At 34.3% G+C, this 13,312-nt stretch overlaps 1 protein-coding gene across 1 annotated transcript; it reads left to right on the plus strand.

The window, feature by feature from the left end:
* Nucleotides 1–10,261: 10,261 nt before the first annotated feature.
* Nucleotides 10,262–13,058, plus strand: LOC113334883. Its single transcript, XM_026581104.1, has 3 exons — nt 10,262–10,499; nt 10,760–12,403; nt 12,488–13,058. Exons 2-3 carry the CDS (start codon nt 10,771–10,773, stop codon nt 12,886–12,888), a joined length of 2,034 nt encoding a protein of 677 aa, XP_026436889.1. The 5' UTR covers nt 10,262–10,499; nt 10,760–10,770; the 3' UTR covers nt 12,889–13,058.
* Nucleotides 13,059–13,312: the final 254 nt, after the last annotated feature.

Consider the following 13,312-nt stretch of genomic DNA (forward strand, 5'->3'; position numbering starts at 1 on the left):
GCTCGATAAGGTATGGAGTAGCCACCATTAATAAGCGTATATTCGTGGGTTTTAAATTATAAAACTGTTACCAATCGTCTGAATAACGGTTTAGTGCATGGTTCACTTTATTGGAGGTTGTTTCGGTTCGGTCTATCAGGTTGGGTTGGTTCTGTATAACCCATGTGAAATTTATCTCATAATTGGTGTTTATGCCCAAAACATATCTTTATAAATACATAGAACATAAATACTAAAAAATACCAATTAAATTATAAAAACTTCCTTGAAAAACTCTATACTAACCTGAGGATCCGGGGATTTTTTTGCATTATAGTCGATATTGTTTGAGGTAAAACTTGATCTCCCAAATATATTTTGTGTTGACTAAAGGGGCAGTATCGAAAGAATTGTGTTTTTCCAGATACAAAAATATGGTAAGGACGAGATAAACTTCTCGAAAAGAGGTTTGCATCGACAGTTTCAGTCATTTCGAAAAACAATATCACTGGGCCAATGGATCACCCAGCGGCTAGAGAGATGGAAGTGCATTCCCGAACTCTGTTTACTCTATGAAAAGTTAAACACCTTGTGTTGGATTTCTCTCAAAAGAACGATGAATCCCGCAAAACATGGATAACCCGCGGGTTATGGGAAGTGGAAGAAAAAAAAAACAATTGAAATTCATAGTTATTACATAACTAGCTGAGACATGAAGAATAAAAATACTCGATAAAAAAACTGAACTTGAAAACCAATTTAGATCTCGGGCATATGCTCTAGATAGCCAAGGAAGTCCGTCAAATAACATATGATCTCAGCACGAAAACCGACATCTGCGCATGTCAACGGCTAGGCGACTATAAAAAAACTAACCAACCCGCGTCTAGTGAGCCAACACAAAGAGGTGGTCGATACGGATAGGCTGGAGGGAAATATTTTGGGTACCCAGTCACTAACAATTGGAGCTCTGCCTAGGCGAAAGGTAGAACATACGCATCAAAAATAATGACAATAGAGTACTGTTAAGTCATACAAAGATCTAGATGTGCATATGTCAACACCAAACACCGACTTCGCAATTTTGTGGTACTATTTGAGATACTTATTTTTCAGTACTATAATGCTTAGAGTTTTCGTTAACAACCTTTCAAAATATGTACAAGAGACTACACCTTGAGCTGGGAGGTTTATGGCTTCTGCAAAAATATTATGTAAGCAATAAAAAAAGTCTTTCCTGCAAACACCGTACTTTGATGACAGACTGAATAAAACGACCATTCTTCGTGAATAATCCTAAACTTTTTTCGGATCAAGGTCTGCAAACTCAAGATAATTTTTGTAAGTTTTTGCAACAACAATTTGACTTCTTCTTGTCATTTGTTGATACCTAATAACAAAAACGGACAAAATTCAATTGTCGTATTGCTTCCTTTCCATTGTTGAACTCTTCTTGGTTGTTAATAAGAACTAGTTGGCAAGCCCGTAAGTAGGTAACCACTAATACTAAAATAAATTCCTAAATTACTATATGACCATGTTTCTTAAAATATAAACTTAATCGAGATATTTAAATATATTGTGTTATTTACTTATGATGTCCCAAAAAAATTGAAGCATGTCTTTTCTATGCATCTTGTATCAAGGGTTAGATACATTTCTGCTAGAATTGTAGGCCTCGAATCATTATTTGGTTCACATGAAATTCTTGTAACATACTTCAAGCAACCAATCTTTGAAACATTGGTTGAGTCAGGACAAAATAATTGGCCGAGTAACCATAACACATATCTTTCGAGTTCATCATACATCCACATTGGTTGGGCGCTGCTTTTCTGTAATAATTTATTCAACTTTTATAATCATATTCATCCACGTTGGTTGCGCCTTGCTTTTCTTTCGAGTTAAAATAGGAATCCATCATATTTTCATTTTTATATATACTCGGTCATGCTTCACTATCCGCGTATACTGGAAGAGTCGTCTTCCATTTTTACCAATCGGCTATTCATTTTGGTTTAACGGCACAAATTTTACCACATTACTTGTTATTCCACAAATGAACCACAAATCAAGGGGGTAATTCCTGAAACAACAATAACACCATTTAATGGTTTAATCTATTCTTTTTTAACAAAAGATTTATGCCTCAGAATTAATAAATTATAATGTTTTTGACATCAAATGCGTATGAAAATAAATGAAACTCATATTTTCTAATAAACTTCAATCTCAAATTATATGAAATGGAATACGTGAGTCGTAAGTCATCACCTTTCTAACGACAGGGTTACGCATTTGGTATTATGCTTTTTCTGATCTATAAAATAAAACTTATGCCAAGTATATTTATCCACCATTTCTCAGACTGGATACGGTAGCCACAAGTGAAATAACAAGGGTACTCAAGTACACCAAATATTTTTGTTTGATCACAACCTATTCAAGACCCACCGTGTATAAACCTCTTTAAGCAACAATCATTAAAGGAATATTTCAACACAGTGTCCACAGGGTTAAGTCCGGATTGGCCTAACATTGTGAGAAATCAAATCCAATTGGAGAATCACAATACACCTTGTATGATCGTCTACGGATACAAGATCAAGACAATACAACAATAAGACGTTCACTTGATAAGAGGTACGGTACAAGACCGAAACAAGATAAAATCAATATCAAGTGCCTAGTTATCGTACAAGTGTATTTACTTTAATTATAATATAATGACAATTACAATGCGAAAATAAAGAAAAATACACACCAAAATTTTGTTAACGAGGAAAACTACAATCTTGTAGAAAAACGTCTAGGCTAATCTAGTTTTGAATACTCAATGAATTAAGACGTTACAAAAAGTAAACCTGCAACTTCGTGTAGATGATACCAAGAAATCTAAAATTCTAGTTACTCAGCTTCAGCAGTATTCTTGTTTTGATAACATCTAGCAAAACCTGAGTTCTCAATAGATATGTTCTCTTTAAGACTAGATGTAGTAGATCTTTTTAATGGTTCACTTTCCAATCACAATACCGAAATATATGATAAAAGCACAGTTACGGATCTTCTGTTTTTATGATATGTTACCAGATCCGAAACTCCTAGGTTACGAGATCTAACAAGACAAAGGTTACTGAAATAATCAATCTTGATTACAAGGTTTATGATAAAATCATAAACAACTTGTAGATTTCAAAAGGCTTGTATTTATCGAAATAAACAACCTTTTAATCTTGGAAAAATCAAGTCACAGAAAGTTACACTAAGATCAAAACACAAGAACAAAGTCTTCAAACTTCAAAATCTTCAATCTTCGATTTAATTTTCAAAGTAACAACCTGCAAAAAGAAAATTGATTCCTTTATTGATTTTTCGCATAGAACGGAGTTTGTTAACAATGGCAAATCAATGTATCTATCTTATAGATCTAGAATTACTTTGATCTGTAGAAACGTTAAATATTTGATCTAGTTTGAGTGACCTTATATCATAAGAGAAGGATCATAGAATAATCAAACTTGGTGCAATCAAAGATTCAACAACCGTTAGTCACTCAAATAAATAATCGAAAACTAAAATAATAATGCAATTATCCAGTTTCCCACCTACGGTACTCGTAGAGCTTCTTGATCCCACATAAGTCTTTTAACGAGCGGTCGTAAGAGATTTCGCTTAATTAGGGTACTTTCCTCTCCGAATAGACGGTTCCACCATAAACAACACGAATGAAGTTTGCCTGGCTCTTAGGATAATTTGCAAGAAATGCAAACTCAACTATTGATAGACCAAGGTTCTTTGGACAACAAGGAAATTTCAAAACCGAAAATATTCTCAAGATATTCATTAAGTACCTAATTTCGGTTTTACTATTTCCAACTAATATCCAGCCCGTAATTCCAAATCTCTCATTAGAAAATATCTAATATTAGTTTAGCACTTAACAAATATAAATTTTCAAGAGATATATTTTGATTTGCCGGAAAACCAAAAGCATATAATCCAAAATATTAATTCAAAGATTCTCAATATTTCGGACTGGGATCACCTTGAGTATCAAGGAATATCTTTGGACAATAAAATATAGGGAAAAATATCGTTTGGTCCTTTTTTAGGTGGGCCCATGTCAGTTTGGTCCTTTGGGAAAACGCCTTTACTGTTTGGTTCGTGATTATTTAAAAATATTAAATAGACAAAAGTACCCTTCCGTGTTAATTTCTACTTTTTTTTGTAACAGTTCATTCTTCAAAATGAACTCCTGTTAATTTCTACTTATTTTTTCAGAAATCACCTAAAAAACAGAGTTCATTCCAGAAATGAACTCCATATAAAAACCTAAAAAAAAAAACAGAATTCATTCCAGAAATGAACTCCATATAAAAACCTAAAAAAACAGAGTTCATTCCAGAAATGAACTCCATATAAAAACCTAAAAAAACAGAGCTCATTCTAGAAATGAACTCCATATAAAAACCTAAAAAAACAGAGTTCCTTTCAGAAATGAACTCCACATAAAACCTAAAAAAACAGAATTCATTCCAGAAATGAACTCCACATAAAACCAAAAAAAACAGAGTTCATTCCAGAAATGAACTCCACATAAAACCTAAAAAAACAGAGTTCATTCCAGAAATGAACTCCATATAAAAACCTAAAAAGAACAGAGTTCATTCCAGAAATGAACTCCATATAAAAACCTAAAAGAAAACAGAGTTCATTCAAGAAATGAACTCCATATAAAAACCTAAAAAAACGACGAAAAACACACAAATCTTCATCTTCTTCATCATCTTCAACAGCAGCAACAACAAGACAAAGATCTAAAAAACAAGATCTTCAACACGAGTTCATTCTTTTCAAATCTGATATTAGTTCATCCTTCACAGCAAACATCAGTATCGTCGTTTTCATTTTTATCTTCATCTTCAACACAAGCATCATCTTTGTCGTCTTCAACAACAACATCACCAAACAAACCCTAAAAACTCCGTCGTTCATCATCTTCTTTTATCGTCTTCACATCTTCAACAACAACAATCACGATTTCATCTTCAAAACATCATCACGAGTATCATTTATCAACAACAACTGTTTATTCCTTTCTTCATCTTCTTTACAATAGCAGAAAAATAGTAGCAAAGAAAAGAAAAAATAGGAGAGAGAAAGTAGATCTGAGAATATGGAGGTGAGAGAAAGTAAATCTGAAAATAATATCTTCTCTCTTGATAATTGACCATATATATCTTAGGATGACGGCATGGTCCCAAAAGGATATTTGTGCCACTACATGATGAAAATTACATCATCCATGACGTCATATTAGGACCAAACTATAATTTCTAGGACCAAATTATAATTTATATTTCCAAAATGGACCAAACGGACAATTGACTAGGTCAATTGGACTAGACTCTCTCTAATATATTATTTCTAAGACCATATGGTATTTCCTACTAAAATATAAGAATTATACTCATGTCCAAATTATGTCGACATCTTGAACTTTCCTATTTTGCAAATCCACTTTCCAAAATCACACAAGCCCTAAAGTGTACATGACTTATGTAAATTGGTTTTTGTCTATTGGGATCGGTTCTACCTTAACTCCTAAATCAAGTTAGGATCGGTTCTACCTTGACTCTCGATATAGGTAGGGATCGGTTCTACCTTGACTCCCAACATAAGCTAGGATCGGTTCTACCTTGATTCCCTATATATATTAGGATTGGTCCAACATAATATCTTCAATAAAAAGCAAGAACATAATCCTTTTGATCCTTTCAATTACGAGACAAGTTCGTATATCTACTTCCTTAAACCACTGTAATAAACATAGTGTTCTAGGTATGAAATCAAACATATGTTCACCACACAATCTAGTAACAAGTTACAAAGATTATGTCGATGTCCTAATTACGAAGTCCAGAAATTAAGCATTATGCTTTGTAATTCAATATACCAATATAAAGAACTTACCACTATTGATATATTGTTCCTTGACCCTTTGATCTCAATATGATGATCAAGTCTAATATACTAGAGTTTTATATATATAACCTTGCATGTTAATGTTTTCAATATTAAACGATTTGAAAGAAACTAGTAGATAGAAATGGAACAAGTCAAGTCTGTAGTCACTAACCTCAAGCTGAAGGATAATGTCTTTGTTATCTTCAATCCATCTTCTAATCTTCGTGAGTAACTGGAGCGAAATATTTTTATCGTTTCTAGTCTAACCTAACGCAATTGACTCTAATTCACTTATTAAGCGACTCGAGTTTTGGAACTAAATATGACAACCAAATTTTACATACCAACGCTTGGTGGGTTTAACTGAGAAGTGCTCTAACAACAAGTTAACATTGTGGAATTATAACCCAACACCTCTCAATCTGCGACATCTACATCAGACTTGATGTGCTCACATATGGTTTAAAAGTAAATTTGAATCAGATATTACTTTAGCATTCTTAAACTCATACATACGATTTTGTTGTCAAATTTTCACTAGACCAGGCGGCGCTAATTCTTCACCTTTTTCATTTATTTCACCCTTGAATAGATCTTTATGTAAACTCTTCACTTTGATAAACTAGAAGAAAAATGAGAAGAATTTGTGAAAAAAGAATTTTTGGTAGTAAAAAATGGAGAGGCATGAGTTAATATAAATGAATAAAGTGAATTTATTTATGAATAAAAATTAAAGCCGTTGGGGATTTAACCACTACAGATAAAACTTTCTATCGTTGGAGACCAATGTTGTGTCGATCAGTCTATTTTATCATAGTGGCAAACTGTATTTATTCGTCCACTCTGCGATTGTTTATTTTTTTGCTCTAGCGATTTTAGGGTTTTACAAAAATATTTATTTTTTATTTCATCTTAATCATCTTTTGGTGACCTAAGATTCAACAATCTCTGCTATTGAAATTGAGGAAACAAAAATAAATAACAACCAGATTCGTTGTACCCTTCTGAAACTCAAATTATATTAGTGAATCTGCAGCAAGAACTAATCATTTCTTCTCCTTCCATCAAAATCGGTAATTGAAGCGCTAACAAAATCCCAACTGAAATCCTAATTAAACCCCTAACGAAATGAATCAATTCTATTATGAACCCAGATTAAAACCCAAAGAATACTCAAAACCCTAACTGAATACAAATTATACCATAACTGAATCATAATCATCTCTCCAACAACAATTACATAACCTATGTTCGGCTTCTTCTTTCATCAAAATCTCCAAAATTAATCTTAGTTTCTAAATCTCTACAACAACAGTATCCTTCATCATTTGATGCAATTAAAGACAAAGTTTGATATGTTTAGTTGATGATTTCAACAACAACAAAAAAAGTTTTACAATGGAGAAAAAAGAGAATAGAAACGTGGTAGCAGAGAGTAGAGACAGACAACTAAAGAGAGAAAGAGATCATATCGAGCAAAAAATAAAATAAAATGAGTTCTTGGAAAGAATTTAATCTCGGTGGTTTGGACTAGTGCGACTCAGTTTGGACCAGGATGACTCAGTATAATAGGTTAAGTACTTGGTTTTGTCATTGTTATTACTACAATAAAAGACATTGTAGTATCTACGTATTTAACTATTAGAAAATTTGACTCAACTGAGTCTATGTGGGTCAATGTTTATTTCATGTACCAAATACTAAGTTGGACAAAACTTAGACTAAACATTAAGATTGGTCAAAACCAAGTACCAACAACCAAATAAGAATGGTACCCTGGTTTTGATGCTGATAAACAAAAAACTTCCCAAGTAACCGCATTGGTGAAGTTTCGAGGTCTCCCAGAGGAGTTATGGGTGGAGAAAACTCGGTTGTCTTTGGAAAAGTATTTTGAAACCCTCACTGTGGATGATACAAGAACCCTAATCCTGAATATAACCATTAAAGTTTGTTGTTTACCAACAAAAAAAAAATTGTTAGAGGGAGAGTAAAATGTGATCTGAGGAACGCAAAACTTTTAGTTGACTCAATAACAAGGGCCAACTCAATATCTTTTTCTAACTCGGTCCAAAATGTCCTTACTAACCAGACAAGTTCCCTCTCTTCTAAATCATGAACCCTAGAAATTTCATTTTTTCAAATTGTAAAAGAAAAATCTTCTCTCTTATACGAGTTTTTACATCATTGATTTTTCATTGGCAATATAGGATAGAAGATAAGATGAGAAAGGGAATCATACGTTCAAACATTATCACAACAGATTGCTTCTTTATCTGCTCTGCCATTGCTGCGAACGAGTGATCATTAATTTTCTTAAAGAAATGAAACATTAGTGGACCTCTAAGTGCTGCATCAAAAATATGTTCATGAACTGATCATCAAAGAAAAGCATCTCAAATTAACATGGCTAAATTGGGGCCTATACCATTTAATTGGGGTCTATCAAATTTTCCTTCCCACACCACCAAATTATTATAGGCACTCAAACTTCTAAAAAATACTAATTTACCCCCACATTAATTCCTAAACATTTCTCATATAAATTCTAATCTTTTTATTTTCAGTAAATCCAAAAACAAAAAAATCTAAACCTAAAAAATCTTTATATTTCCATCCTAATCTTTCCAAATTCTCAAAACCCTAATTTTCATCTTCTTCTCCGATGATCTTCGATCCAACCAAGAAAAAGCTAAATCTCCATCAACCCAGTCTATGATTCTTCATATCTTGTTGATTTACATGTTTAAATCTTCGTTTTTGAAAAATCAAAATTCTGATAACACCCAGAATCGGTTTTTATTGACCTATCAAATAAATCGATTCTGGGTTTTGTTTTCGTCCATGAAGAGCATGCACAGTAATCGGTTTACATGATGATTAACATAACCCGATTCTGGGGTAGAAATGAAATATGAAAATACATCACCAGAATCGGTTTATATATGTAATATGTATAATCCGATTACTGTCGTCTCTTCATCTTCCTTTCCACAATCGGGTTTTATACATGTACCACATAACCCGATTATTTTAGTCTCTTCAGAATCGGATTACTTATGTTTCTATATGTACCGATTGCTTACTTGATTTTTTTTTTTTTTTTTTTTTTTTTTTGTATAATGGACTTCATACACCTACCATTTTACTCTCGAGAGCTAACCTTGGAGGACATTGTTAGGACACCACAAAGAGTGCCAGAAAGGAGCCTCTATAAGTTTGCTTATGGGCGTGAGACCCATCTTGAACAAGCCATTGCATTGATTGACAAACTTGCATTGGAGGAGCTTTATGAGGTCATGAGGTTCACTAGGATGAGGAGAAACATGATTTTATCTGAGAGGGAGCTCCATGCAGAAATGGAAGGTATGTGGGAACAAATGGCTCAAGCACAAGCTGCTGCTCCTGATGGTGCTGATGGTGGTGATGGTGTTGCTGCTCCTGGTGGTTCTGCTGATGCTGGTGCTCCTGCTCTTTAAGTTTTTACGTTTAAGTTTTAGATATTAAAATTTTAGGTTTATAAGCCTTCTTGTGGTTATTTTAAGTTCTTGACACTCTTTTAAGGTTTGTATTTTGGATGATCTATGTGCTGTAAAACATTTCGATGAAGATATAAATTGGAACTTGAGACTTGTTAATACCATTGCATATATGTTCTGTTGTAATTTCTACGTTTGAGACATTGGATTTTTTTAAAATGTAAACTGGAATTTCTAGGGTTCATGATTGCTCACACGAAAATAGAAGAGAATAACTTAATTGTTTAAACCGTGTGAAAATTACATGTGGTTTATAAGGATATTTAAGACCGAGTTTGAAAAATATATCGAGTTTGTCCTAGTTAGTAAGTCAGACTACGATTTTTGTTGTCCTCCGCGAGTTATAACCCCAAAGGTGTCACTATCCATCCACACAAAATCTATCAAAATAAAAGTAACACAAAAATCCTATCAAAAGAAAAGTAACACAAAAATCCCAAAGAATTTGATGAAACCAATTTTGGTTTCCTCATAAAATGTGATGAAACCAATTTTGAAATTTGGGGTTTTTGTATCAATTTTTAAAAATTTGGGATTTTGTATCCATTTTGTTTAAGATAGAGTTTCGATGGATCCCAATATTTGAATGGGGTTTTGTACCACAAGTTTGGTTACCTTGGGTTTTTATAACTAGTTTTGCATCATATTTTGCTCTCCCTCTAACAAAAATCCAAAAAAAAAAAGGAAAAAGAAACTTAGAATCAATCTGTGGCCGTTGGATTCGCATAAATAAAAATCGCATTTCATACTTTCTTTTTTTTTTGTAAAGAACGGGACGTCTTTCTCGAAGATCTATAACCCTAAAACTTAAAAAACAAAACTTTCAGATTTCCATCGCCGAATGATAACAAAAGTTCGGCCACAATCTTCACCTGTCTGTTCTCTCTTTGCATTCTCCGATCATTATTACCGGCTTCCCCGTTGTACGGCGACATCTCATCTTCCTTAATTAAAGTACCGCATGATTGTTAATTTCCGCCATATTGTATAATTCATTTCCTTACTTTTCAAATTCAGGTAAATTTTTTTTCTCTTCATGAATTATTGGGATCTTTGTGTACTATATGTATCTCTCTATATTGAGCTTCAATTTTGAGGTTCTTGTTTTAGGGTTTCTCTTTTGCCTCTTATTCTAAGGTTTTACTTTTAATGCTAGCTTAATAAAGGTTCTGTGATAAATTGCGCACTGAGCTGTACTCTTTGCTTGGTGATATGGACCCTGTGGTTCTGTTGGTTTAATATTCATGTTAAAGGGATAATGTTTTGGTTGCATGTAGGAGAAGGTAGAATGGTAAGACGAAAAGATAGTTTCTGGGAGTATGCAGAGGAATTAAAAGGGCGTTTTCGCTGCAAATTTTGTCATAAAGATTATCCTGGGGGAATTGCACGGGTCAAATCTCATTTGTCTAGACAACCAGGGAGAGATATTGCCATTTGTAATTCCGTGCCAGATGATGTCCAAGCTTTGGCTTTCATTGCTGTTCGTGGTAAAGATTTCCCTTACAAGAAAAGGAAAAGTGTATCGTATTCAGCAAACGGGGAGGGAAATGCAGTTGATTTATCGTTAGTCAATGTTACTTCTTGTCCTGGTGCTTCTACTGATGTACAACAAACTTCTATAGTAGCTTCTTGCAATAAGGATATGGGTAAACTGCAAGTGGATAAACTGGTAGCTCAAGCCTTTGTAATGAATAACATTCCCTTCGATGTTATCCAGTCACCGTCATTTGTTTCAATGATGAAGGCAGTTGCTGAATGTGGTACTAGTTACTCGTTGCCAACCTATATGAATCTTTGTACAAATTTGGTGAGAGATGCAAGGAGCGATGTTGAGGAGTATGTCAATACAGTAAAGGAGTCTTGGCCTCTCACAGGATGTACTTTAATGGCAGACATTTGGACTGATTCGAGAGATTGCTCTTTCATCAATGTAGTTGCTTATTCTCCAAAGGGGGCTGTTTTCTTAAAATCTGTTGAAATATCTGCACCAAGGAAAGGAGATGCATTTGTTGGAGCTATGGTTATGTCTCCTATCATTATGCCTGTTATAGATGAAATCGGACCAGGTAATGTGGTGCAGATAATCGCAAATAATGCTACACGTCATGCTTTTGAAGATGATTGGGTTACAAGGAGATATCCTCATATCTACAGAACACAATGTGCTGCCAGTGATATTCAAGTTCTGTTGGAAGATTTTTACGAAGGAGTTGAATGGATACATAACATTGTCGATGATGCCAAGATAATAGTGGATTACATGTACAAGTACCCTGAGGTTTTAAGGTTAATGAGGTCACACACTGGTGAGAAGGAGTTAAAAAAACCCTGTAGAACCAGATTTTCTTCCCACTATATGATGCTACAATCTATTGCAGAAGTTGAAGCAAATTTACACTTGACCGTTGTCTCTCGGGAGTGGATAGATCTGAGTTTCAGCAAAACTGAAGTTGGAGACAGTGTTACTCGAACAATTCAAAGTGAAACCTTTTGGGGAGGACTCAAGGATGTAATATCAGTTTTCGAGCCTCTTAGAAAAGTACTGTATTTGGTTGAAGGTGAGGGATCAACTGCTGGTTACTTATATGAGTCGATAGAAAAAGCAAGCGTGGAGCTCAAGCGACGGTTTACTACTGATCCCAGGAAATACTTTGAGCTATGGGAAATGTTTACAAAATGGCAGGGAACAAAACTTCATAAGATACACGCAGCAGCTGCATTTCTCAATCCTTCTTTAATGTATGATGGGAAAATCAAATATGAGCTGGCTAATGTTAGAGATGGCATGAATTACGTTGCAGAGAACTTACTTGGCACAAAAGAGATGGGCGATTTTGCTGCACAATTGTTGCTTTACAATGGCAAAAGTTCAAAGCTGTTTAACACGCTCTCAGTGTTAATGATGAAGAAGGCTCATCCACGTAGGTCCATTGGCTGTTAAGGTTGATTTGTTTTATTATTTGCTATGTACTGGATTTGTAAGCTAACTTTTACACATTGTGTAGGTGTCTGGTGGGAATATAACGGCGGAGAAGTTCCCTTGCTACGTAAAGTTGCTATCCGCATTTTGAGCCAGCCATGTGCTTCTTCGGGTTTAGCACGAAATTGGAGTGCATTTGAAGCTGCAAAGACAAAGAAGCTAAACAAGCTACCTGAGGATGTCTTAAATGATTTAGTGTACGTGAGGATGAATTCGAAGATGATGGCTTCTTATAATGACCCCGAAATGCGAGATAGCTTTGCAATTAATCTAGAGAAGCTTGAAGAGCTTTCAGATTACCATAATGACAATTATGAGGAAATTGAAAACAAGGAGGCTACTGCTGATTCTACCACATTCACATTTGATGAAATGCTTGGCCTTGGATCTCCATCACAACTTTCTAACAATGCGGCCGCTGTTTAGCAGTAAACTTGGTTTTTGATGGTTTTAGAACTTCTCAAACAACTTAAATTGTATAATTCACCTTTTTGATTGTTCAGGATACTGCTTGGGTTTTCACTGTTGTGTAACACGGCTTGAGCTGTCATGTATTCTTCTGCAGCAATTGAGAAACTTGAAAAACGTTTTTGTGAGAGAATCATTGCCATTATACCTTTTCCTCTTTTTGATAATCCCCTGTTATGTCAAATTTTAAACTTAAAACTCATAATTTTTAAGTCTAAACACATGTCTTCAGGATTCCAACCAAAAAACAAAAGAAAAGTCGTACAAGAAAAGCAAGTTTAATAGAGAAGAAATGAATTTGGGCTACCAAGGAAATGAAACTTCATCTGCAAGAGAAACAAAGAGTAGAGTAGAGTGAGATTAAAGTGAGGTGTGTGTAAGC

The sequence above is a fragment of the Papaver somniferum genome, unplaced genomic scaffold (genome assembly GCF_003573695.1).
Source record: "Papaver somniferum cultivar HN1 unplaced genomic scaffold, ASM357369v1 unplaced-scaffold_137, whole genome shotgun sequence".
Classification (NCBI taxonomy): domain Eukaryota; kingdom Viridiplantae; phylum Streptophyta; class Magnoliopsida; order Ranunculales; family Papaveraceae; genus Papaver; species Papaver somniferum.

What these genes read in the sequence shown, in the direction of transcription:
- LOC113334883 (XM_026581104.1), top strand. Translation starts at nt 10,771, where the DNA reads ATGGTAAGACGAAAAGATAGTTTCTGGGAGTATGCAGAGGAATTAAAA. An exon ending in GATGAAGAAGGCTCATCCAC is followed by an intron (nt 12,404 to 12,487) that starts GTAGGTCCATTG and finishes CACATTGTGTAG; the next exon opens with GTGTCTGGTGGGAATATAAC.